Raw genomic sequence first — 27299 nt, forward strand, 5'->3', positions numbered from 1 at the left:
ATTAATACAGTGAGCGTGCGATTATTTGTAGAGTATTTCTCTTGACTGACGTGACACATTTCCAGCACTGGGAAGTAACTAAGTACATAAGTGCTGCAATAAAGTACAATTTTAAGGTACTTGTACTATGTGTGTATGTTATGCTTCTTTAAACTTACACCCCACTACATTTCAGGTATAAATATACTGGAGTTCTTTCACCCACTGCATTTATCTGACAGTTAAAGTTCCTAGTTACTTTGCAGATTAAGACTGTGCTAACAAAACATACATGATCCATTTATAAAATGATACATCAGAGATTAAACTGTAACTTTAAAGTAAAAACAACTGCCTTGACTAGCTATTGCATTTTGCTATTTGTATTTCACATGATTATTTCCATTTTATACTACTTGATAGTTCTACTTAACTACATTTCAGAGGGAAACATTGCACTTTTTACTCCATTACATATATCTGACAACTGTACTTAATGGTTAGGCTACTTTGAAGATTGAGACTTTTGTGGATACAAACTGCTGCTTACAAGTCAACATATCAATAATATCAATCAAATATAAAATATAACTATAATATAATGTAAACTTTGTGACATAATGCTCAATGGAAGGGTATTATTTTTACATTGTGGTAGTGATACTTTTAATTAAATAAATGCTTTACTCCAGCTGGCAAGCTCCTAACTATTAAACTCCTAAGAGGATTTTTAGAAATCACCATGTTGACCCAGGATGATGAACTTGATTCAGATGTGTGTCTGTGAGGTGACTAGACCGGATTTGCAGGGTTCCTAGAGGTGTAAATGGCCGCTGCAGGAGGGCAGATTGTAAATCTTCGCACCTCGGACTCAATTTGGAACAAGTATGAAGGTGTGAACAGTGGAGAGGTGGGGGGGGGGTCGCTTTGATCAGGCCTGCTCAGCCGTGGAGCTGACCGTCTGTCCGTGTACATCCCAGCTATTGTTTCAGTGGTCGGACAGACATTTCCATCAAGAAGGTGAATGTCACGACTTTAGGATAGAGAACAAATAACCTTAGTATCTCTTTAAACATTACACCTACCTTCCTCATTTAAAAATGCAGTGTAGTGGCTGTTATTATATTCTTATGTTTCCCCAGAGGCTCTTCTTTTTAGACTTAAGCAAAACAATATAACGAGTACTTACATTTTTTTGAGCTGATGCAACATTGTGATGTTGGTGTTCATGCCTCCACACTGTTTGTCAAGCATCGATCTGCTGCAAATAGGCAATAGTTTATTAAGTCGTTCACACTCATTAACAGGTCATCGGCCTTAAACAGCTGCGATCTCAAATCACTAGTATTTGTCCAGTGTAACGTGTCGCTGACCTGTCAAACGTCAAAATGAGAGAAAGAAACTTTTTTATATCCAAACATTACACAACGCACTTCACTTCGCTGTAAATTAGACAATATTTTATTTTGAGAAAATTTAACAGAAAAATCTCCATTGAAAATAAACGGGAATAAAATACAAATGAAAAAAAAAAGTAAAAGGTGCATTCTTGTCAGTGTCTGTTCAAATAACAGAAAGACAAATGACAAAATCAAGAAATATTCAAGTCGCTGAGAAAGAGCAGTTTCCTCTCAAATGACAACATACGCTTCAAAGTGAAAGAGAGCTCTCCACACAGTAACCTGACATCTGTCTGAGCTGCTTTATACCCGTGCAATAACCCTAAACTGACTTCTGAAGCTACCACACGTTTGTTCTGAACGGTAATGAGCTCCAGTCGCTTCCACAGGATGCTCTTCTCCATATTTATGAGGGGCAACATCAGACCAGTTCAAGTGTCATGTGGCACACTTTTAAAACTGGGGAAAACATCCATATTTTCTCCATTTTATATTCAACACCCACCATTAACAGCATACTACGCTGGTATTTTCTAGTCCATGGTGGGAATTGTCCTACTACTGACACAACTCACATTTTTAAAATAGTATTTACAATAAATATTCATAATCTTGGTCCTACTTGCTTTTTAAGATGGATTTTCCATCACAACTTAAAAACACATAAATCTGTTTATACAGAGACAAGTATTGTATGTAAAAATACATCTGCTCAGACTCAAAGACTGATACAAACATTCACACAAGCACTGAAATCAGCTGCTTCTTTAAATGAGAGGCATCTGCAAAATAAGTCACCGTTTCATAGCTGATACAGAAACAAATGCCATGTCTAGTGAGAAACCGATGAATGAAATTATGCAAAAAGAGTGAACACTTAAAGCTGCATTACAGGATGCTCCAAATGTCAGAGAGAGGGGATATTTAAATATTAAATGTTATGTCACTTGATGTTTAAATTTTCTATCAGAAATGATATAACATGATGGGCTGGTGAATGCATGGAGCTTATAGTATGTGTTGCACCTGATTGTCTTTTTCTGTGTTTTCACCAGTCTAAAATGTTTTCACCACCTCCATCGTGATCACAGATCAGTAACTTTACATAAGTCAAATGTGATAACAAATATAATACATTGCATAAATAATACTTGTGATACTTCAAGTATATGCTAATAATACATTTGCCTAAGCAAATGGAGTTTCTTTGAATTGTAATTTTAGCACTTTTGCTCAAGTTAGGATCAGAGTACGTCTTCCAACCCTGGTGAGGATGGAGGAGGTGAAAAGCTTCAGACACTGTCGGTGAGTTCGTGCCTGCTCACTGACGATACTGTATGCAACGCCAGAAACAAATTAGACCAAATGAAGCAGACGCAGAGACTTCTCATTCCTGTTTTCTTCTTCTTCCAGTGCAGCCCATAAAGTGCACTTGTGCGTTCATTTGTTGCTCGATGGGTATGTATGACAGGTGAGACTGAAACTAACTTAAAAACTCTCCACCTGTTTTCGCCGCATGCTGACGTAGCACAGTGTTTTTGTAACTGAGGAAATGACATCACAAAATACTGAAATCAATCAAGTGAAGAACAGTCGGTACATCACTGAGCCACATCCTGATGGCCGGTGTTTCTTTGACCTCTACTGTGCTGTGTACTGTAGGACATATTGTATTTCCCGTATTCGGCTCTACGTGTCCTAATCAGTGCATAAAACTCAACAAATGACAAATGAAAGAACATAGAGCCCAACAAGCCCTGCTAGCACCAAAAATCCTAAAGTACTTTAAAATAAAATAAAATATATTCACATTCTACAAAGGTCTTGACTGTTTGAGCCAGTTTCCCCGGCATCTTACCAGGTACAACTCATCAAACTGCAAGACAAAAACAGTAATGAAGATTTTTTTGTGAAGCGCAAAGGCCTTGCATGTTGCTTTTTGCAAAGTAGGTCCCTCTACAAAAGTTTCTCTTCACAGTCATGCAGAACAAGAGGCTGACATGTAATGAAAGTCACTCTGAAAATCTTGAGCCGTTTATTGTCTGGCTGGTTGTGTCTGAGAGCTGGAGCCAGGAGAAGGGTTGTGGCAGGAAATGATGACTGTGTTTGAAGGTTCTTCTCTGGGCCTCCGCTAGCAGCTGACCTCCCGCGTCTCTGTATCACCGATGTCCAGATCTGGCTGATCCTCTGCCACAGCCGCCTCCACCACCGCCGCTACTGCCCCTAAGGCGCTCTCACAGCAGGAGCACGCCTGGAAACCACAGACAGATTTAAATGAGGCATCAAAGTGAGAAGAAAAACAGAAAAACAGGGTGGGTGCACAACTTGAACGTTTGATGTTCTTTTAAGAAACATCTCTAGACCAAGACAAACAACCAGACACAGCATACCAAGTTATACTCAAAACATGTAATTGGTGAACTAATATTTTTAGGGTGACTTTTTTGCATAACAGATAAAATACATAAGTGTTACAATCTTACAATATATTTTTCACAAATATATCTATAAAAATGTGGAAGGCCTCTTTTTAAAAAGCAAGTCGAGCCCATGAAACCATTTTTCCCAAAATCCAATTTCCCAGCAACACAAATACAAAAAAACAAAAACACTGACTTTGACATTCTTAGACAGTAGTTTATTTTCCTACTCCATATATCTGACTCCAAATCTACATCAAAACATAGATAGATACCGATGTATTAAATATTTAATAGAAATATCAAACAATGCTATCTTATCATCAAGCATATGAACTGTCATTCCTAAAAAGGATGGTGTTTTTAACAGACTGGAACTGAACTGAACTCTCGTTCTACCTTGATGTCTATGGCCTTGGGTAGACCTCCCTTCTTGATCCAGGGGTGGACCTCGATCAGCTCCTTCGTCTGCTCCTCTGAAAAGCGCGGCTGACTCTTCTGCAGCAGCCTCAGCTTCTCTCTGTCCTCTCTGAGCACTCTCTGGATGTTACTGCAGGTACAAGCAAACACACAAACAACCACATTCAATACACCACCCAACAATCATATCTGACAAACCTTTATGAGGGCTGGGTTTGCAAATAAGTGGCTTGTATGATAAAATTTTAACACTGGGAGATCACTTCCAGTGAGAACAAAAAAAGGCTGAATGTCTTGAGATCTTTGTTCCTGCCTCTTCTTACAATGCTTTCTAAAAAAGAAATCATACACTGCTGACAACTGTCAGTCTCTTTCACTGTTTGGCTCGGCTTAACTACTGACTCTATGTTAACATAAGGGTGCCATCTAGTGGTTAAAAATTGTCACCTCAGCCATAGGGTTACAGTGTAAGACGTGCAGACTGATTTCCTTTTCTATTTAGAGAAGTTGACCACAACAGAAAATCATGCGTGCTGTCTCTCACGCACAAACAAAACATTGCAACTGGAAGGAAATACAAACAGTTTAACAAAACAAGCTGTTAACCTTCAGAATAACATGTATTCAGCCTCATATAGAAACACACAAGTTGCTCATGAGAGACTGTGGGTATATATTGGGCACTTGTAATATATTGTGTCCATTTGCAAGTATGAAAAACTGAACTTTGGCCAATATGTCAGTTACCTGTTAAGTGCGGTTTGTGGAAAATCAAGGAACAATGTGCGGTACAATTTCATCTCTTAAAAAAGTTTTCATTCTGCTCTAGCAAGTTACTCTGTACAGATATGATGAGATCATGACACCTATGTGCACCTATGAGCTTTCTGCTTCCTGGCTGCACACAGTTCCTCCATAGCCTATAAAGAGTAAACCAGTCTATTACTGAGGAACACAGGACAGTTTGCCTGGATGCATGCTTACCCTTCCCCTTCCATAACAAACAGAAGGTTGATAAACTATCAAACAGGAGTGTCTACAGGGCCACTATCCTCCTCCTCATTGGCTACGCTGCTATCCTCCGACTCACCGCGAGGGCAGCTGATAGGTCATCATGACCTTGTCATCAGTGTTGGCCGTGAGCAGCCACAGCGGGTCCTGCAGTACATACTTGATGAATTGGTCGCTCTGATCCATCTCCATGGGCCCTCCATCGCTGCTGCTCAAGTGACCTTTGGCCTTCTGGCTGTTCTGAGACGAGTCCACGCTGCCAAAGTACTTACTACTGTTGTTGCTTCCTGAGAACACCCAAACAGCAGAGTATTACAAGTTTGCTACAACGTTTTTCTTTACTACAAAAAGGTATCAGTAGTATCTTCAAAGGACAAAAACATGTACTTAAAACTAGCACTGGCACATGATTTTGCTGAGCTTTGTCACAGCCTTGTCAAACTGTGCCACGGCTTATGTACATAATTCTGTAAATATGTAGGTAGATCTAGTAAATTTCTGAATGCATTTCTGTACTTCCATCTGTTAGCATTGTGATATTAATAGCTAACAATGGACCTTTCATCAATCAAAAGAAAAAGAAAATTTATTACACACACTTATTCTGGGCTTCATATTAGTAAATCAGGGACTATAAACATGTTATTCAGCTAAAAATCAACAGAGAGACGACACAAAACTAGTAACTGAATATCAAAATGACAACAAAACTGATTCGACTTGTAGTCAATTTGTACTGTTGATTAATCCCTGAGGATGTGTGAGGTTGACCTCATCTCATGTTATCCAAGAGATGTTAAAAGTTAAGTTCAGACCTGTTCCACTACCGGAGGTCCCGCTAGCTGATGTACCACTGGCTGACGTCCTGCTCTTAGATGTCCTGCTGTTGGACGTCCCGCTGGCTGAAGTTCCACAGCCGTTGGACCCTGAACCCATGGACCCCGAGGTCGCTGAGCCTGTACCTGAACAGGAGTCCTCGTGGAGAATAATGTCCAACATGTCACTGGACAAAGAGTTGGCGTCGCTGTTGTTCCCATCGCCACGTGAGCTTGCCTGCGAAAACAAAAACAATAAAGTGACAGCATTAAAGAGGAGCTTGACTTCATAGCTCTGGCCAACACACTGTAGAGCTTGTACTTCTTCTGGTGCATCTTTATAATATAGGCAGATGCAGCTGTGTTACATCTTGACTCTACGTTTTAAGACTCTACTAGGAGTATATTTCTCTCGAGAGTGTAGTGAATTCTCCATTTCACCAAGCACCTGGTACACAATACCATACCACTAAGGTTGAGCTTAGTTAGAAACATGACAGTGATCCTGGTCCTTCTCCAGCTGATTTAAAGGAGGCGAAATTCATTACATTAATAGGTAGGAGCATATACATTATATTTAGAAGTTGGGGAATTGATTAATGTCATTAACATGTAACAGAAGATAATGGCAAACAACTTACTGTGTGCGTTCCTGGTCACATTTCAGTACAATACAATACAGAGAAACCAACATGACCCCACTGATGCTAAAATAGATTTCCACTGCTAATGTTATTGGTATGGTTCAAGCCTTGGAGGCCAAACATGCAAAATCATAGAGAGGATGTTCTGTATGTGTGCATATAGTCATGCATACAGTACAGTACAGTACTACTGTGTACTATAATACGGGTTTGGTTTAACCTTTTTTTAAGCATCACTTGTTTTCCAGTTCATGTTACGTGTTTTTAAAGTTTCTCAGTCTCATGCTTTAAAAGCAATGCCACGCGGTGGAATATGCTCTACTTGATAGACAAGAACAGTGCAGACTATAAATGTAAATCATAAGTCATGAAAAGGAAAAAAGAGAAATTATTACAGATATAACTGACATATGGAATCGGGGAGGAATGGGATTGGAGAAGTGTGGAGGTTTTCTGATGAGTTGCCTACCTCTTTGCTGTAAGCCCTCAGCCTAGAGCACACTTTATCCCAAGACAAACGCTCACAGACACAGGGCGTGCCCTCGCAATACAAGGGTCCAGGTGGACCAAGGAGACTGAGAGATGGCTAAAGGGTGTAAGGGATAATAACATCATGTGTTAACACCCTGGGCCACATTTCATCTGAGGAGTCTAGACTGACTTGACTTTACATATGGCATAGCAATACAACAGCAAAAAACTGCACTTTAATATGCTGAATAATGTGGAGGAATCACTGTGACAATGGCATTAAATCCCAAAAGGCTCAGAGACATGTGATTGAGTGTCTTGGGGGCCTAACTATCGGGGGTCTAAACAACCCACAATGATAACTTTCAGCGAGGCAGTGACATTTTATCCTGACAGTTTAAGAAGGTAACAGGTGAAGAATATCCGACTTGGGGAGAAAAGGGAAAGAGAAAGAAGAAAGCAAACAAAAAGAGATTTATTTCCTTGTTTACCTGCTTCAGCTCCCTCTCCTTGGCCTGGTTGCCAGTGGCTCCTTTCTCCCTTTCAGCCGTATTAGTCCCTTGTCCACCAGAGGGCAGCAGTGTGCTGTCCTGCCTGTCCACAGACAGCTCCAGCTCCAGCAGGTTGAGGGGTGAGCTGCAGCGAGACTGGAACAAAGGTGGGGATGCCTGGCCTCCACCTCCTCCAGACTGTGGCGTTGAGGAGCGAGACTGACCCTCCACGGGGGCCTTTGGTGTTTCCGAGGATGGAGGGAAGTAATTTGATGGGGTCATGTAACCTGCTGGAGGAGCAAAGTGGTTTTGGGAGTTGAACTGATTCTGAGCATCGAAGGAAAGTTGAGCTGTGAAGGTGCCCTGGCCTGGAAAGGCAGCCTGACCAAAAGGCTGTGTCTGGGTAGGGAAGCCCCCAGTCTGTGCGTGGTACACTGGCTGTGTTGGCGGAGGCCCAGGGGCCATTGGAGAGTACATGTAATTGGGCAGGACTAGAGCCACAATGGGGGTGACCATGGGGGCAGCGTATTGAGCAGGATGGATGGTTGGTGGGCAGGGAGGGGCTTGGGCGCCCTGGTTGTCCCCAAAGCCTGTTAGAGTGGCGTCTGTGCGGGTAGATATGGAACTGGCTCTGGGGTACACCGGGAGGGGGTAGCCTGGCATCACGGCAGGATAGGCCATGGGAAAGGTGGACTGCGAGGTGTCTGAAGGAGACCAAGAGGTCGGGTTGAGACCATGGTGTAAGAGAGGAGGCCGCGGCTGTTGTTGTCTGTGATGAGACACTGTGCTGTCCGAGGACTCGATCTGCCTTGCTCGCTTCGACTTGGTCTTCTTATTCCGCGTGCTTCGCCGCGTGGTGGGCTGTGCACCTGGTGCGCCCTGCTTGCAGAATCGAGCAGCGGGTGCAGCTAGAGGGCCGAGAAGAGCAAATTTTGTTTAGTGATTTGTGAATTTGACATTTGTCAGTAACAAGCAATTATAAATTGACAATGAGAGAATATGAGGAAAACTCCAATTTATTAAAACTTTGGTCTTACTTTTTTAGAATTTCCCATCATTTCTAAAAGTTTTGAAAACACTGTAGTCATTAAAGTAATTTGTTACACCACAGCAACAAAGTCTGACAGGGAAAAAACACAAGTGGTAAACCAACAGTTGCCAGATTATCTACACTGATGGTTCCCAACCTGAGCCATCCATTGGGTCACGTGATATAGGAGATAATAGAGAGCATTGTTCTATCACACCAATTTTAATTCATTTTTTCATGAAACTTTCTCTAATCTTTGCTTTTATTGTAAAATATGAATAGTTTACCTCTTTGGGCCTTTGGAAGGGTCAAACAATCTGGAAAGTTTAGTTTAGTTTGTTTTTCTCTTTTTTGGTTGGTAGACCTGCTCACGGCTACATTATACATGCAGACTGTGTGGAAAAGGGGTCATAAGCCAAAAAAGGTGGAAAGCGATAATCAAAACCAGTCATCTGGAGATAAGACTGAAAGGTCGATAATAATCCCTCATTGTACAAGAAAACGTGACCACACAACTACGGCAAGCATGAGAGGTAAAACTTGGACCAGGGAGTCTGTCCGTAAACTGTGATGGATACTTCAGTGATAATTTAACTGTTGACCATTTTCTCTTCTAAATAAGTTTGGTTACCTGGGGGTTTGTTTAAAAACTAATTGTGTCTCTTGACCTGTCAGATTTCTTTTTAGTGATGCAAAACAAAATAACTTGGTGAGCCCAAAGTTATCAATACAGATTGAAGTGATGCCCATAAATTGTAATAAACTGGAATTATCGCTCTAATATGAATTGTTGGTGTGGTGTTCAGTGGCACCATCGCTGGCGATCTGTTGTCTCTGGCGTTCCAGGTACTGAGGGCAGTTTGCTTTGAGTTGTGTGATTCCACGAAGCTCTCTGAAGCGATACAGAAAGGCCTGCTCTTCCTTCTGCGTATGAGCCGCCAAAACCTGCTTAGTCAACCCCAGCTTCTTGTACGATTCTCTCTCCTGGTTGGGAGGCGAAACAGCACAAGGAGGAACACCGATGTTTTGGCTGGATTCTACCGTCTCCCCTGTTCCTGGTACATCCTCTATGATCTCTGCTTGGATGACAGCGGGCAAACAACTTTAACATACTGTTAAGTAATGAAAGGTGGAGTTTTTATGCAATACAACATTTGCAGTAAAAACAACAGAAGCAATGTTGACCAATCACTGTGGTTGCTTGCATTGGAACATATAATGGACACCACTGAAAAAAGCATTAACAATAAAAATGGAAGAAACTTTCAAAGAATCACTCAAGTCGGAACCACTTTCAAGATTATCAGAGGCCACTGGTCAAATGACAAGACTGTGAAACAATTGTACAGTCATTGTGTGTAACCAATATTATTCAGGTATGTTGTGTTTACATCAATGCCGATCAGAGCTGGAGCCGATAAATACCGGTGTCTACTGAGTCATTTGACCCGGGTGTGAATGCCAGTTGTCCCCTTCTCCATTGCTGACAAAAGCCCAATGATAGCAGATCTTAGCAGGTTTTTTGACCAGTGGAAAAGCGGCCTGATATACTTTGTTTGCCCCAAATACATGTTCACTCCTTCATTGGGTTGTTCGCTTGACCTGGTGTCAGTGAGGCTCACTCATTGGCTATACTAATTACTACAGAAAGTACTTCTTCAAATGAGTACACAGATGTGGACTTGCACTACTGCGATAAAGCTCGATCCAATAAACATGAGTCTTGGATTATTATTGTCTACCCATTTCTGTCTAAGTTTATCACTAGCATGCATAATACTGTACACTGCATGCTTACAATGAGAAAAATGCAACACTAGATGACCATCAGTAGCTTTGTTTTTGTTAGGGACTACAACAATCAATTTTTCCAACTAGAAACTGTTGGATGAAAAATGAGAAGGAGAGCTGCCACTGATGTGTCACACATTCTTAAAAGTTTTTACATTAGGCTGTTATTTTGGACGGGACCAAATAACCCTGAAAACGTTTGTGTGCAGCGATCAGATCTATAAATTTTACATAGTGGGGGGACTTTACTTTTTCTGTGTTTTGAGAAATAGATTGCCATGCATCCCCTGATAAAGTGGATACGCACACACACCCACACACACACACGCAAAGACACAGAGAAAGCGTGTACACATATGGCTACAAGTTAAGTAAAGTTGCATTTACAGTGCTGTGAAAAACCATTTACCCCTTCCCCAATTTCTTCTATTAGTGAATATTTGTCATACGGAGTAGTTTCAGATCTTCAAAATGTAACATTAGACAAAGGGATAAAAATGACTAAAACAAGCAGCTGATGCTTGAAGATCTACCACTGTGTCTGAGCTGAAGTATTTCTGTAAGGAGTGGACTAAAATTCTTTGAAGTGATATCAAACTTTTAAATTTACTTAACAACCTATACCTTTACTGTGCAACCTGCTATAAAGTGGCCAATACCTTTTCAAATGGGTGATATGGTCTTTGTTCCACAAGTTAATAACATAATACACTAGTAACAGTATATTAACTCAGCTTTTTTTGTCTTAAGACTACATTTTGCCTTGGATTTGATACCTTAGTACAACAAATATCCAATAATAGATGAGATCAGGTTGGAGGTAAATACTTTTTCACGGCACTGTACCTGACTCTGGTTGAGGTTTCTTGTCCCCAACATGCACTATGGTGCTACTGTAGCTACACTGGCTGGTTATGGACACCACACTTTCTGGTTTGTTAGGCACAGGTAGGGGCAGCGAAGTGCCCACTACCGCTGTGGCTGCGTCACTGGACTTTTTGTCTTGATTGTCCAAAGCGGAGAGACCAGACTGATCCTTCAACAAGGCTGGTTCTGCCAAAGAGAACAGAGAACAAGATATACTGACAAGGTGCTGGCATTGTAGAGTCTGAGAGAGAAGTTTAAAGGGCAGAGTGTGAAGGCCTTAGAAGGCTGTAGCTTTGTATAATGAGGTGACAATAAGTGTCTGGTAACCTTTCAAGGTATGAACTGAAGCATTGCCACATACCTTCAGACACCTGCATGTTGTTGGATCCTTTCTGTTTGTCCTCATCCGAGTTCGAGGACGTAGTGTTAGAGGAAGACTGACACTTCCTCTTCATGGTGATGGGAATATTACAGCTCTCCAAGTACCTACAGAAATCACAACAAAATGAGGACTTTCTGCATTTTTACCATCTATTACAACTAGCTATCTGCAAGAGCAAACACGTTGCAAAACTACAATTACCGCCTCATGGTTGCATGCCTTTGCCAACCAGCTAAATTGGCCAGATGTGTTTTTTGCAAAACATTATGTCACAGTGAAGTTGACCTTTGACCATATGGATATAAAATGTCACCACTTCATCATTTTATCCTTTTAGACATTTGTGTTAACTTGTGTCATAATTAGTTATAGCCAGAAATGTGTTTTGTGACATCACCGTGACCTTGACCTTTGACCAAGAAATTCTAATCAGTCCAAATGAACGTTTGTACCAAATTTGAAAAATTTGGATGGACGGACAACCCAAAAAAATAAAAATAACCCTAAAAAATAATGCTCCAGCCCTGGCTTTCGCCGGTTCAGGGGCATAACAAGCATTAAAGCATTTTGGAGTGATGTTTTCAGATGAAAATCAAAAACCTTTGGTGCACTTAGTCCACCTTACTAAACACAGAACATGAATATATCCACTTTTTATGACATTCTTAAAGTGCTATAGCTCATAGAGAGCAAATTAAGTTTGACAGACCATCACTAGAAATAGTTTTAATGAAAACTGGCTAGAAATCTCACCTCAAGTCATATGTTTTCTGTGGGTGCTTTGATGGAAACCTTAGTTTCTAGAGCTTGCATTTACCATACCAATTATACAAGTCTGGATATACATTGTCTCCTATACTGGATAATCCAGGATCATGGGTACCATTCCTCAAAATCATGTCAGCTTTTGTACCTGATGACACTGTCCAAACAGCTCATCTGCTGGTAGGAGTAGACGCTCTGATCATTGAGGGACAGCTCCTCCTGCAAAGATGCCCTACTCTCCTCCACTGTCAACCCGGTCTCCCTCCAGTTGAGAGAAGTGGCTGAGTCTTTGGGCCGCACCACTGCTGGGCTCTTCTGTGCAGACTCTACTGGAGAGAGGCCAGGAGTTAGGGGACGAGTGCAGGCTGGGGTCATTTATACAACAAATATTACAATTTCCCAACAACTGAGGCACAAAAAGACACATCAGCTTTCTTATTCCCTCTATGGGTTCGATACACTCTCTCAACTGTTTACACACAATTACGCAGGCAATTATCAGCTGGACTTACTGCCATTTCTTTTCTTGTGGCCAGGTTTGGTTGTTTGCTGCTCCTGGCTCTTCTGGAGGTGAATACCTTTACAGATTTCCTGAAAGGTTCGCTGTGAAACACAAGACAGTCTATATAACTTCTGTTAAAAGAAGCTCCACTGAAATTTAAAATATGATGAATTATTGTGAAAAGTCAGACAGCCCAGTAGTATTGTTGGATAATCCTGTACACTTATGGTACTGGGCTGAAACATGCGCTTCTAAACTGTAAGTATTTGGGGTTACTCACAGGTCTGGCTTTGCTGCTCACTTCCTCCTCCTGCTCCTCCTGTCGCATCTTGCTCTTGGTCAGGTTGTCACTAGAGGAGGACAGGCCCAGAAGCTGATCATTGCTGTTTAGACTTGCGTAGCCACTGGACCCACAGTTATGGACCGGCTGATGACAGATAAAGAGAGGGAAGAAGGAGGTTAAAATGGAAGAGATGGAGAAATTGAGTCTCAAGGCAAAGAGAGGATGTAGAACTACCTAAAATAATCCAAGTGTTGCTCTACTTTTTAGGTTAGTTCCTTAGTCTCTTTTGGGTTTGAAGGTCTTAAGGTTGCTCTTCCACCCTGTTGTGTTCTGTGATTAAATTTTTTTAAAAATATAATTGGATTTTTTTTTTTTGGAAGTAAGATGTTGCTTTAATCCCTCAGCTGTATACTAACATTTACATCTCTTCTCTGATTAACGTTATCTCTGCTAGCTTCTATGATTTCACACAGCCTAAATAATATACCGTCCTCTATAATCTATACCTTACATCCTGAATTTTCTTTTTTCTTTTATTTCTTATCGCCTCTCACCTGTAGTAGGAGGCGGTGGATTTGCTCAGTAATCTCTTGGATGTCAGAGTCCATGGTCTTCATCTCGCTGACAGAGGAGACCGGCGCCACGAAAACATCTTCATTCACAGGCCCCCTGTTAGACAACAACAAACATCAGTGGATGAAGCTCCATCAAACAACTTTGAAAACTTGTTTTTTCCTTCGGGATTTACATGTATGACGGACTCCACTTAGAGATTACAAGTCTAGTACTCACATTCGGACTTTGTGTCTCCCGATGACAAATGAAACTTTGCGGCTCCAGGGATTGACAAAACTTGACCAGCTGGTGTCTAGGATGATGTATTCTCCGTTTCGTGCACAGAACCGGATGGAGGAATGGTCAAATGGCTGCCCTGCGAACTGAAGGACTGCAGGCAAAGCCAAAAAAAAACAAAAAAAACAAAACATGGTTAGTACACTGAGGGGGAAGAAGCAGGAAATTCGTTCCCCATCTCTTTAATTCTGTGGGCTCACTCTTTCTGTGAATGGCCAGCATGATCGGTCGGTCATTGGGATGCAGGTGGAGGAGGATTGGTGTGCCAATCAGGTCCTGGGGGAGATACCCAAGCAGAGGAACCGCCCTGATACAAACAAAACACATCTCAGTTAGTTAACTAACAACAGTACAAACTGAGCCTTACTTGCATAGCTCAGTGATCTCTGTGCAAATACTCAAGATTTCGCTTACCGCTCATCCACATCCTGGAACACACAACTCGGAGTGTGTGTGGTGGTGAAGATACGCTTGTCTGTTGGAATTCTGGGTGCTTTAAGGAAAAGAAACGATATGTAATATTAAATGGCTTTTTCTCTAAAGCCTTTCTTAGATTTTTGTGTGATTCATAACTGGTCATCCTGAACCTGCAGTCAGGATCTTACCATCATAACCAGAGTGAACCCTCTCAGCCAGAAGGAGGCAGCAAAACTGGTCTTCAGCATGTTCTGTGTCTTGAACCTTCATCAAGTAGGGCGTCATGCGGAATGGATAGTACTGCAGATTGCCCTCACACTCTTTACCACCACTGCAAATTAGACAGAAGAGTTAAATTAAACTTAATCAAATAAGGATGGTCTACTCTATTCAAGTATTCACAAATACTCTCAGTCAAGGTTCATGGATTTTGGAATTCAATATTTTGAACACATGGGGGTGCTGTGTAGTTATTTTTCCATCTATATGTGTGAATGTTGATGCATACATTCTTAAATTTCTGTTCTTGAGAGGCTGAGACCAGTGTGAGGATGTTTTAGCCATTTTAAACATCATCAACATCATTTCTACATCAGGTGAGGTCAATAAGGTTTAAGGTTCGTAATGAAAAAATAACGTCAACGGAACTTCTAACAAATATAATAAGGTGTGGGTGCGTGTGTTTTACATGTGTGTGTGTGTGTGTGTCCGTCTGCTTATATGTATAACCCTAGCCTGGAAAAAGCATCCGATTACAGTTAACACGCTTATGATGTCACAAACTAATTGAAAAGCATCTAGAGTGGAATGAAAGTATGAATATAAAACACAAACAGATACGAGGAGCAGATGGTCTGACACCGTGTCTGAACCAACACTCACTCACCTGATACGACAGAAGAAGGATTTCTCCTGCATGCAGTCAGGCTGGGATGAGTCTGAAAAGGGGAAAAACATGTTTAAATTTAACAGCAACATGATCTTGCTGACTGCTCAGCTCCCGCAGGCGAGGTTTGATTAATTCCATCTAAAAACACCATTTAGGAGCACAGCTCTGCACTTAAATGCAACAAATTTACACTGAGTTGGAGTGAGTGCAGCTCTGGGTCTGATGTCTTGAAAAGATTCAAGGCCACAGACCAACAAGTCAATCTGGCCATTATCAGTTAAACTGTACAGGATACAATGAGCTCTCAAACACAGAAAATTGTGAAAGGTCAATAATGTTGACCTTCTGCACCTATGGTCACAATGTTGTTAATGTTTTCTTAATTTGTGTATTCAGACTGAGACAGCTCAGTCTACTCTATGAAGCTTAGTTGAAAGGGAAATACATGATCAGTTTTATGAATGATACAGTCAGGTTGACCTGATCTTGTTGGTAGCAGGCTGTGCTTTCCTGACTTGTTCCCAGACAAATTTCTGATGTACTATCCCAAAATCTCAGTCATGTCTTGTATCCTTTATTCACTTTCTTATGTACAGAAGGTACTCTTGAGAATAATTTTTATAGGAAGTGAAAATGAAGTAACAAGACCATCTTATCTCTATTTGTAGGTTTTGTGGTGCAGTTGTTACCAGTGCTTGGCAGCATCTGGAAGATGCCTGATCTTCTATCTCTATTTGTAACTTTGGGCCACATGAACAAAATCGAGTTGACTTGTTATTCTAATAAGTACAAATATGGCCAAAGATGCCCTCAATGGGCTAATTGATATTGTGTCTGCGTAAGGGCAGTGTAGTTTTTGTACCTGCTCCAGTGCACATGCTCCAGGAGGGCAGGCGGTAAGGCGTTGTGAAGCTGTAAAACACACTAACATCCTGCGGTGTCAGGAACTCCACAAACTTGGTGTTCTTGAACACATCTCTTTTACAGTTGAGGATGGAGGCAGCCTGATCAGAAATGTAGACGATCCTTCCTGTGATGAGAGACACTGCTACTGCAAAAATGTCCTGTAGAAGACACAAAATCCAAATTGTGGGATGAATGAGAAAACTTGTACCTGACCGCACAAACACTCATCAAACAAATCTGACAACACATCACTTAATTCTTCGAAAGCAGGAGTACATTTACTGAATTGTCAAAGCATTCATCAGTATATGCAGCTATAAAGAACTTAAAGATCAGTATTATTTTTAAAATAATGAAATTACTCACATTGTTTTTGAGGGTGTATTCAGAAGTGATACTGTCTATTTCCTCTATTGTATAAGACGATACATCCAGGCCTGACGGTTGACTGTCATTGGTCATCAGAAGCTGGTAATATTCCTCATTGGCTGCAAAAACAATATTACAATGACCTGTCACAGTCTGGTCAAAACATATACACAATACAAAAACAGATGGTATTTGGAAACTGATACTTTTATGAAAACAGCAATGACGATCTCGGGTAGGGAGAGAAAAAAAAGATGACCTACGCATATTGAAGTCACAGACATTTTTTAATGATGAAAAATGTCTGAGCGCTACAGTAAAATGCGTCATATTCTTTAACAACCGTGCTGATGACTGTACTGTTGAACCACTACCCGCCCATTTCCATCTATAAACATTTAGACAGGGTGGAATTAAGCATTCACAGACCATTACCCATAGAACTGCCTATAGAAACATTCCCTCCTGCTCAAATGATGCCTTTTTTGCTTTGCCATTAGTTGCTAAGACATTCTTGTGAAACAAATAGCCACATTTACGCATTCACTCATTAATGTCTCATTAAGTACAGACACTGTAGCATCAAAGTAAAAATATCTATATCCAAACTGTGAATCGGAACAGGCCACAAAAACACAGTACTGTGTTATTGTAAAGGTTGATACTTAATCACAATGCAGAAGGACAGAGAGGAGGGATGCTGAATGCACTTTACCTTCCACCTGTTTGACACAGCGCAGCGCGTACTTGAGGGTGTTCAATGTGGAGGACTTGTTATTGTGTCTCTTCTCAGCAGGAAGGTGAAGCTTCAGCTCTTTCAGGGTTTTAATCACCTCCTTCTGGGTCTTAGCTTTGGCAGACTCCTGACTACTGCAAATTGCACAGTGACACACACATGCACAGTGGCATGTCAAATATTGCAACAAGGAAAACAGTCCCTCAGAGAAGATTAAAACAACAGAAATAGGGACAATGTGTAATTTTGTAAGGTGCACTGATGTTAAACTAAGAATGAGACTGTTGTCCTGTGTGGTGAATGTTTTCGGTTACTCAGTGGCGGTCAGCGCACTTACCTGCAGCCGCTGGTTGAGGGGTTGTCCTGCTCTGAGCTCAGCAGACTGAAGGCGTTTGAGCTGCTCGGAGGAGATGGACTGTGGGAGTTCGAGCTGCGGAAAAGACAAGGACAACTGAACATCTTGCAAATTACTTAAATTACCTCAAAGAGTCACACAAACAGAGGAGAGACAGCTGATTCTAATTTACTTGGACTGATTCGAACTCCTCCCTCATTAATTTAAGTTTAACAAAAATATAATCAAACGGAAGACTGACAGGCCAAGTAGAAAACGTCACCATCATTTTCTGATATTTCTGAAGCATAAATTTCACACGTTTCATACATGCATCTCCTTCTCACTCTTCACACCGTTGCTAAGGTGCTCAATTTACCTGCATATAAAAAAAAAAAGTATACTCAGTTTCACAATATGGGGTGTTGTTAAGGTGAGCCGAAAAAAGACCAGTTGATTCCTGCCTTTGTGGAAGTGAATGGGAAACAGTGGGCATGCAGCTTCACCTCTCATTTAGGAGCCAGGCAATAAAAGAAACCACACTCCAAATCTGAGGTCAGACTCACCTCCTTGAGGACCTCAAGTACGTCTGTAGCTCACAGGGTGCATAGCAGGAGAGCACCGTTACAGTAAGAATTAGGCACCAAAATACAACTGGGGGCAGGGATACTGCTGGAAATTCTGGGATCAAGAAAACAGCTCTCTTGGTGGACTGAAATAGTACTTTTCTTCAGGAAATTGTACCAGGTTTAAATACAAACCACATTCTGAAGGCCTCATTTTTCCTAAGCCATTTTACTAAAACTACATTTGAAAAAATGTTATACATATTTAAATAAATATTTACATGTAAATAGTGAAAGTTCGTTCTAGACCTAAAGAGGAAGTTGACAAAAGTAGTTTGAGCTTTTTCCAAAAGTTCTGAGTTTGAGAGTTTATCTCACTGTCTTCCTCAGCAGATGGAAGTTTGCTTGGTTGCCACCTTCCTTGTGTCATGATAACCACCACCATTTCAAAAAATTGTCTATTGAGAAAGACTCTGAGATCCATTGGAAAGTTCTGTCAAAAGCTCCAAAGTGGACGCTGAGAAAAATATAATTTGTCAAACTTAACAAATAATGTATCTTTTCTATGCATGAATGTAGGTCTGTTAAATCCTTTTGAAAACAAAAAAACATGTATGGGTAGTGGAAACACATCATGTCTACTAATCATCTAGGTCTACATGCATGAGTAGGTGTGTGTGTGTGTGTGGTGTGTGTGTGTGTGTGTGTGTGTGTGTGTGTGTGTGTGTGTGTGTGTGTGTGTGTGTGTGTGTGTGTATAATCCACTGCATTAACCTACAAGCTTAACACTGCACTAATACACTCAAATCGACAGCTCTTAGAAACAATGATTCACCTGAGCTACAACACAGGTTACTATGAATAACCTGCTTACCTGGTTAAGAATAGACAACACCATTACAAATAGCCACTCCAAGCAGGTATCTAATTCTATCAAATATAGCCTTCACTACTCAGGAATGCAACAGCTGGTTATAGACTGGGCAGACTTAACATGTATTAGTGTTCAGTTGGGTTATTTGCAACTTTGCAGTAAGTCTGTCAATCTTGGAAAGATTTCAAGAAGAGAAAGAGCTCAAAGAGGCAGGGGAGTCTCTGTTTCAGTTTCTGTTCTGTGCAGAGTGTGTCTCTGCTCAAGGTGAAGATGAGGGCAAAGTGGCCTTGTTTAGTCAGAAACCTTCAACCGACAGCCTGTATGAACATCTGACCTCTTACCACGCCAGGTGTATGTTAGGATATCTTGTTACACTGAAGAGACATGAATAACACAGTGAATCAACTGCATATGAATAAGGCAAAGAGGAGCTCCAGTGGGCTAAATGTCTGGTGTGTTTTTCCATTCTGCATGACAGCTATACACAAGCTATATGCCTATAAATGAATTAAGAGTTAATAAATGTGGATTGTGTGTTTTCTTTTGGATAAAAGACAAAGTATCTTACATCCAAGAATATTCACAGGCTGAGCCTATAGAATAAGCTGTTTTCTGACAGTTTATATGCTCATCATTTCCTTGACAAACGGGTCTAAGTAGTAGTAGTGAAATTTACTCATGTTATGTGTTATGTTAAAGATTTAGCAAGGCATTGGTTGCTTTGCAAGTACAGTTGGCATAATTAAGCCTTTGGATTCACAATAGAGCAGTAGATGATAGTGTAGCCCAGGGTTGTGTGTATGTGGCCCACTGTATTAGCCTACAAGCTTATCAGTGCACTAATACACTGAAATTAGCAGGTCTCAAGACTCATTGACTCACCTTTCACATACCTGTTTCTATAAATAACAGGATTAAATGACTTAGCATAGACACAACATTTGCAAATAGCCTCTCCGAGCACAACCGGGGACCTCATTTTACAAAATACACTGAGTCATCAGTTTATAAGATACACCTGTACTATGTTCTAATTAGCTTTTGTTGAAACTGTGTCAGAGTACAAAACTGCTCAAGCGCTGTCATGTTGTATGGGGACTGTGAGTTAACTGTGAGCTGTGACTTAACTGAGAAACTTTCAAGTACTGCAACACAATTTGAACTAAACTGCTTCAACAGTGACTTTATTGTTGTTCTGAAGCTATTCCTGTGTTTCTTTTGCTTAATCTTTGTCACTGTCTCGCTGGAAAATGACCCTAAGTCACACTTCTCTTGCAGACTACACCAGATTTTACTACACATTTCTCGATATTTTTGCTTTATCATAAGCCTGTTGCACAGAAGCATCACATCAGCATCATGCTGCGGCCACCGTGCTGCATGGAGTTGATCAAGAAGAGTTTACACCAGTTAAATTCTGGTCTCATCAAAGTACAGAACCTTCTCTCCTACATGTCCTCTGTCAAATGTTAGCCCAAATGTCCTTTTGCCATAAAGTTGTGAAGTGTGACCCAACCAGGCAATTTGTTTGTTTCCCTCTATAATGTTTTTTCCAGGCAGTTTGATAAACCAGCAGCTATGCCTTATAGATGTATTTCGTAATCAAAATGCACTTGTAAGGTGTATAATAGATGTGTTGACATGGCATAGCAAGAAAAGTGCAGGTGTAATTAGTAATATGACTAAGGACTGCAGAGCATTAAGGTAAGCCACTTCCAGGGCTCACCCAAGCGAATGTTGCACTGGGACACTTAAAGGAACGCATCCATTATTAATGTTATTAGTTACACCTATGCTTTTCTTGCTGTGACAAGGCAAACTGTCTACCATCTTTTGGTGATAATGATTTATCACAATAAATACCTATGAAATCAATTATTTTGTGTTTTAAATTTGAGCCCAATTTAGATGCATTTGTAGAGATAGATTTTCACTCTGATATTAAAGTTTATGTTTTTATTGTTTAGTGTCATAAGCCTTATTACATCAACTGTGATTAAATGTTGTAAAAAAATGATGGATCAATAACACTGTCCAAAATGTGGAACAGTTTCTTTAAGAGCTATATTATCCTAAAATGACACAACACTAAAACACATATTCTCTCTCTTTCTCTCTCTCTCTCTCGCTCTCTCATACAGATGTAAAGCTGAGTGCAACAGATGGGTGAAGTGGGATCTTTGACACAAGACAAATGTCCACCAAAGTCAATGAAAATCCCAAACTCCAAATGCTGTTTTAATAATCTGAAATGAGTTAATCTCTTGGAAGACTGTCATTTGATGAATTACAAATTTTCAATATCTCAGTATAAATACGCAGATTGTTTGGCTGTCAAGTATCATGTTTTTCATTAGTAGCCTGTTTCAAATAGAGACAAGGAATTTGCCATTGAGGGAGTGGTTTCCAAAAAATTGGTACAAAAGGTTAGAAGTTCGACTGAAGAGAGGGAGGGGTGAAAGACAAAGAGGGAAACAAAAACAAAGTGAGAGATAAAGTCATCCCGTCAACGGATGAGGGAGGGAGCTGGCGTGTGTTAGACTAATGTATGATACAGACAGGAAGAGGGAGGGGTTAAAAAAAAAAAAAAAAAAAAAATCTGGATTCAAAAGCTCGAATGAGGTAAGAGAGATAGGGCTGGGAGTGAGAGAGAAAGACCGTGTAAGCACGCAACTCCGCTCGCTCAGCCCAGTAATAAACAGAGACAAACACTGCGTTGCTGGGCAATAACAAGGAGTTGGAGAGCGTGACACAACCCATCTGGCATTAAGAGAAAACCAGCCTTCAGCCTCCAGCCTCCCGGATGACATCAATGCAGTCTTCCTATTGGGAACAAAAGTCCTTTCATTTTTTCCACTGCTCAGGGCTCACTCTGGCTGTCTCCGAGGCAGACTGCATTGAGTCCACATCTATTTTTGGTCACATTGCAGTCACGCTCAGAGAATTTTGGGAGTTTTGCAAATATTTTCTCCGTATAATTCAACTAAATTCCGTTATATGCTGTACAACTATAGGCTGAGTTAAAGAGCTGCTACACTTTGTTTAGTTTAGAATTACTGTCACCGGTAAGTCTTCAAACAAGTAGGCTCAACAGGTTCAATGAGGTTTATTCCAAACTTACTGTGTGTGGTAGATCTAGGATACATGGCTAGAACAACATATAAGTTAGCCTTTAACATGTTGCAGAGATACTAGATGAATATTAACTCTCACCCAGAACAATAAACCAAGTGCACCATATCCCCTCACTCTCGCTCACTCACATTAAGTGTAATTGTTCTTTTTGTGTGTGTTTGTTCAGGTATGGTTACAGACTCTCTCCACCTCCATACACTCGTATTTGAATCTAAGCCTCTTGAATCTTATTTGGCATGAGTCCCAAAATAAAACGTTATGACGAACAACATGTCTGTTGTGCAGATTTACTTTAATATTCCTCATAGGGAGTGCTCAGCTGGCAGGAAGAGTGTCATTGAAAGTAACATAATTTAAAAGCTATTATTCAAATCAATTTCCATTCACATCTTTAGTTTTGCATAGAAACTCTCATGGTCAAAGAAAACTGACGAAGTGGATTCACTTATGTTTCAACCGTGCTTCCTGGCCAAGAGCTCAGTGGTAATCAGTGAAGCTTTGGCTCAGTCATCACCAGACGTTAAATCAACTCTGACAAACACATCCAATGCTGATAGCTGAATTCATTATGACCATACTGTGGTGGTGTAAGGCAAAATGGACATGATTTTTCATCTTTTAAACCTAGGAGATGTCAGTCTTTATGAATATATGAAGATTAATTAAAAGGGCAAAAGGAAGAGAAATGAAGTCCAGCATTATTTTACCCACTAACAACTTTGGCGCTCACTTAAATGTTTAGAACCAGTCCAGTTTTAGCATTGTCATTTGAACTGCACAAAACATTGTTATTTTTTCACTTAATCTTGTTTTTTATGAAGGATTGGACAGGTGTGCATCGGCTATGACCCTCTTTGTGAGCCATGCTCATCTCTGCTTTGACATATTTGTTGTTTCTATCTTTCCTGTTGACCTACTATTTTTGGGCCTGGCTCCAAAAATGTAATGACGCTGCATTGCAATCACTGCCTATATGCCTGCAAATTTAATGCTTAATACTGGTTGTGTGCATAAGGGTGATTTATGATTTTGTAGTTGAATCAGCAAACCTAATTTTCATGGAGCTGTTTGAGCACGTAGGCTACTTAGCTTACTAAACAGTCAACCATATAAACTGTGTCAGCTTTTCCTGTTTTAAAGAATAACCTTTTGTCTTCACACCATTTAATAACTCCTGCTGCTCCTCATCCTGACTGTCCTCCTCATCACACTTTTGGAATTGTTTAGATCAAGAGAGTTTAATCTTGAAAAAATAAATCAATATTTGATTTATTGTTGACTAAGAGGCTCACAGATTGCTGACCAACCAAACATCACTGGATGCAGAGATGCAGAGATTCAAGCAAAATATAGAATATAGAACACTTGCAGTAAGCATGCCAGAAAGCAATCTGGCCGACTAATGGTGTCATCATTCCCACAAACAACACTGACCTCTTATTGCTTTCAGAAGATTCCAGCAGTGCAGAGTCTTTGCTGTTGCCATTGGAGCTGCCCATTGACTCATGGCCATGGCTTTCGTTGCCATGACTCTCGTTGCCATGGCTTTCATTGCCGTGCGACTCGGTCCCGCTCCCACTAGACCCACTGCTCTTCATCTCCACATCCTCCTCAGGAAGCGAGCGGGAGCGGTTGTTCTTGCGAAGGTTGTGTGGCGAGCTGGGAGGGTCCTGGCCGCTGCTGTCGCTGCCATCTGAGGGGAGGCCTAAGTCAGGCCCACCTTGGCTGTAGCCACCCATACGGTGCAGCTGTGCCATGGAGCTGCACCCTGAGGCCCCTCTTGGCATGGAGCTGCATGAGGTGGATGCTCTGCACCCTGAGGCTCCATCCTGGTCCTCCAGCACCGGGAAGAGATAGGGCTTGGAGTCTGAATCTTCTGACATCAGGAAATGTGCTGTCCTGGGCTTGTTCCAGGTGAGTTAATTGGATGATGAAAGAACACAATCACCCCATTTTGACAAGGGCGTTGCTGCTGGAAATAGGAGAGGAACCGGATTAATCTGTTGAGAGAGGGAGGTTATACATGTTAGCAATGAAGTAACCATCATACACTGCATGTTATACATGATTAAATATTTATATATATAACTTATGACTGAGTAGATATATGGCTGAATCCTGTGACTGCAACAAATAATTATACATACACCCACTTCAAAGGGAGACAAATCAATGCTTCACCATTCCTCCTTTAAGAGTCTTTCTGTCTTTTGTCTGGTGCGATATCAAAACACATAGCAGTGTTTAACCCCTGACCTCTGAAGACCCCTGCAGGTGCTTCTCTGATGTACAGTGAAACAGGTCACTGGTACGGACAGTGTGGCCTTTAAGAACAGCGGGTCTGAGCCTTCCAACCCTTTCAAAGGATCAACTACCTTAGAACACATAAAACACTAGACAGCATTTATCTGAATGCCAACACGGGTTGATAGGTAACAGCTCGCCCTGTTTTCTGTGGCCTCAAGGGGTCAAGTGATGCAGTAGCCAGGACTTTAAACACAGTCTCCTGTACAACACCAGTGTAGTCTCATATATGAATGCCAGATTTTAGCAGAATGAGAAAGCAACATACGTAACTGTCTGTTCAAACCACCCAGTGTTGGGTAGATCTCTCGAAGGAAATATCTTCTGGTTACTTAAGGTGTCATGTGTTAAGGTTTTGGTAGCACCAACAGTGGTGTGTTTGGAATAAACACAAAGAAATCTGGGAAGTAACCAGGATCAGACGAAACTTTCAACAGATCATCTACTGAAAAAGACATTACAGCAGTGTCGGAACTGTTGAGTAAACACAAGAAAATGCAATTCGAAAATGCCACAATGACTGACTCATATTTTTGGTTAATGACGAAGGAAAGCAAATGAGAGACAGACTGAAGATTTCTAAGAATTCGCAAAGTAAAATAAAAAGGTTGAGATGAAACGGTAGTGTGTGCTGCTTCAGCCCATAATGATACAGAATTATGGTAATTATACCACAGTGATGCAGTGTAACCCAGTGTTTGTATGATTGTCTCTGTGTGAATCACTTTTGCATGTTCTTGTGTTTCTCTCTACCCTGCAAAGGAAAAAATGTTCTACTCTGAAGACACACAGCTCTATGCCGTCCTTAATTCACCTGAGCTCCATGGAGATAGTCTTAAGCATCAAGCCCATACAAGCACAAGTATTTCTTACGTAGGCTTTCCCTATAATGTGACGCTTATGATGTCTGTTGATCTGCACATGATCTGTTGAAAGCTAAGAGTTAGACTGTGTAAACACTATGTGTGTATGCAGTGCTGGAAAGGTAGCAAATGCTTCACAACTAACGTTGGGTTCCGATAGCCAGTTCCATTTTAGAGGCGGTCCCAAGTTGGTAAAATACACTTCTTTCATATTCTCTGTTGACTTAGTCTCTTAGGCATCAGTAAAGAAAAATAAAGACAGATGACGTATACAAAAGTGTGATTACTCAGTGACACTGTTGTTAAAAACAAACATGGTTGACTGGCTTAAATGTTACGAAGTCAACAAGATAATTGCAAACTGCAGTATTTGCTGGTAGTCATGACACAGGGGAGTACATGTCCTTTGTTTAAATATCTACTGTTAAACATTAATATATATGTTAAATATATGTTAAATATCTAACAGGTTAAAGAGAGAATTTATGCCTTTTTTGATAACATAAGAATGGCAAATGGGGCGTCGCGCAGCGCAGTGGGTTACGCAGGCGCCCCATATATAGAGGCTACAGTCCTCTTTGCAGGCTGGCCCCCGGTTCGACTCCCGCATCGGACGGCCCTTTCCCGAGTGTCATTCCCCCTCTCTCTGCCTCCCCATTTCCCGTCTCTCTACTGTCCTGTCCATTAAAGGCACAAAAAGCCCAAAAAATTCTTAAAAAAAAAAAAGAAAAAAAAGAATGGCAAATAATCAGCCTGCCCCAAGTGTTTTATCGTATTCTCTGACCTGTAGCAGTGCAACATTGAGTTCGCCTTCATGTAAAATTAAGAACATTGTGCATGTAAAACATCAACAATAAATTAAATTGATATTCAATTAATGATAATGAAAGCACAATTAAGATTATTTTCACTGTGTTCTTTTTACTTTACTTTCTGTACCCTCTTCAGCTGCAGCAACCTCCCAGTGAGAAGCAAGGGAAACTGAGAGTTAATGAATGTCACAGAGCAGTAACAAAACGTGTGGTGAAAGCCCTACAGCATGTGAGAATATTCATGGTTTAGGTGTGACAGTTAGGGATTTGAAAGGATTCAGATTCAATTAGCAGATTCACAACTGGAGTTGAAGATACATAAGTAAACTGAGACAAAAAAATTAAGACCACAGAAGCAAAACTAACTCAAACTGACAAGTACACAAATAGTAGGTAAGGTACAGACGGGGGGAATTGGATGCCTGAAATTTTTTATATATTATTATATATATTGGTTCCTTATGCAGAAGGGAGGCTGAAGAGAGAACAGTAGCCTGACACTGCTGCATGCATCAGTGTGTCTCCCTAACTCCATCTTAAAAAGCCGGTCACTTAAATAGAAACTTTCAGTCCCTGTGTGCAGCTGATGACCAGTATCATCTGGAACTCAGAGTGGTCCATGAATTACACAACATGAAACAATAGTCATGGTTTTGCCACGACTTTATGGCAAAGTCAGTGCAATAAAATATGTCCATTAATGACTAACTTATCTGGTGACCGTGTGACAGCTGGTAGAGAGCAGTGAGCTCAGAATAATGTCTTATCACTAACCTGCCACGAAAAAAGCATTTTTTCATCCCTGGTGCTGTGTGAATTGGGTCAGTATATAGTGACAACATTACCAAGACAATCAAGAGGCCATAAGTGTGCTTGGTAAGGTAAATGGAGCATGGGTTTAGCAATGAATTGTCTTCTGCACAGTGCAGCACTTTGATCAGCTTTGTGGTTGAGCTATTTTCTGCAGGATA

General features: G+C 40.8%; 1 protein-coding gene across 6 annotated transcripts in view; it reads right to left on the reverse strand.

Moving 5' to 3' along the window:
- Window positions 1-1474: 1474 nt before the first annotated feature.
- Window positions 1475-27299, reverse strand: part of LOC111238968 (period circadian protein homolog 2-like) — a 30253-nt gene continuing 4428 nt past the window's right edge. The window contains exons 2-24 of one of the 6 annotated variants that reach the window (XM_022768710.1): window positions 23784-24349; window positions 17778-17870; window positions 17420-17574; window positions 16702-16823; window positions 16292-16493; window positions 15427-15478; window positions 14729-14871; window positions 14538-14616; window positions 14324-14430; window positions 14064-14217; window positions 13826-13940; window positions 13269-13415; window positions 12999-13089; window positions 12635-12812; window positions 11701-11825; window positions 11319-11525; window positions 9494-9757; window positions 7652-8559; window positions 7159-7275; window positions 6046-6283; window positions 5391-5517; window positions 4199-4349; window positions 1475-3630 (exon numbers count right to left, since the gene is read on the reverse strand). In XM_022768710.1, coding sequence (XP_022624431.1) covers window positions 3511-3630; window positions 4199-4349; window positions 5391-5517; window positions 6046-6283; window positions 7159-7275; window positions 7652-8559; window positions 9494-9757; window positions 11319-11525; window positions 11701-11825; window positions 12635-12812; window positions 12999-13089; window positions 13269-13415; window positions 13826-13940; window positions 14064-14217; window positions 14324-14430; window positions 14538-14616; window positions 14729-14871; window positions 15427-15478; window positions 16292-16493; window positions 16702-16823; window positions 17420-17574; window positions 17778-17870; window positions 23784-24232 — 4344 coding nt within the window. In that variant the 5' untranslated portion in view covers window positions 24233-24349 and the 3' untranslated portion in view covers window positions 1475-3510. Of the gene's footprint in view, window positions 3631-4198; window positions 4350-5309; window positions 5518-6045; window positions 6284-7158; window positions 7276-7651; window positions 8560-9493; window positions 9761-11318; window positions 11526-11700; window positions 11826-12634; window positions 12816-12998; window positions 13090-13268; window positions 13416-13825; window positions 13941-14063; window positions 14218-14323; window positions 14431-14537; window positions 14617-14728; window positions 14872-15426; window positions 15479-16291; window positions 16494-16701; window positions 16824-17419; window positions 17575-17777; window positions 17871-23783; window positions 24350-27299 lie in introns of all 6 variants that reach the window. The other 5 variants (XM_022768708.1, XM_022768709.1, XM_022768713.1 and 2 more) reach the window with 5 other exon arrangements.

The sequence above is a fragment of the Seriola dumerili genome, unplaced genomic scaffold (genome assembly GCF_002260705.1).
Source record: "Seriola dumerili isolate Sdu_G_001 unplaced genomic scaffold, Sdu_1.0 BDQW01001821.1, whole genome shotgun sequence".
Classification (NCBI taxonomy): domain Eukaryota; kingdom Metazoa; phylum Chordata; class Actinopteri; order Carangiformes; family Carangidae; genus Seriola; species Seriola dumerili.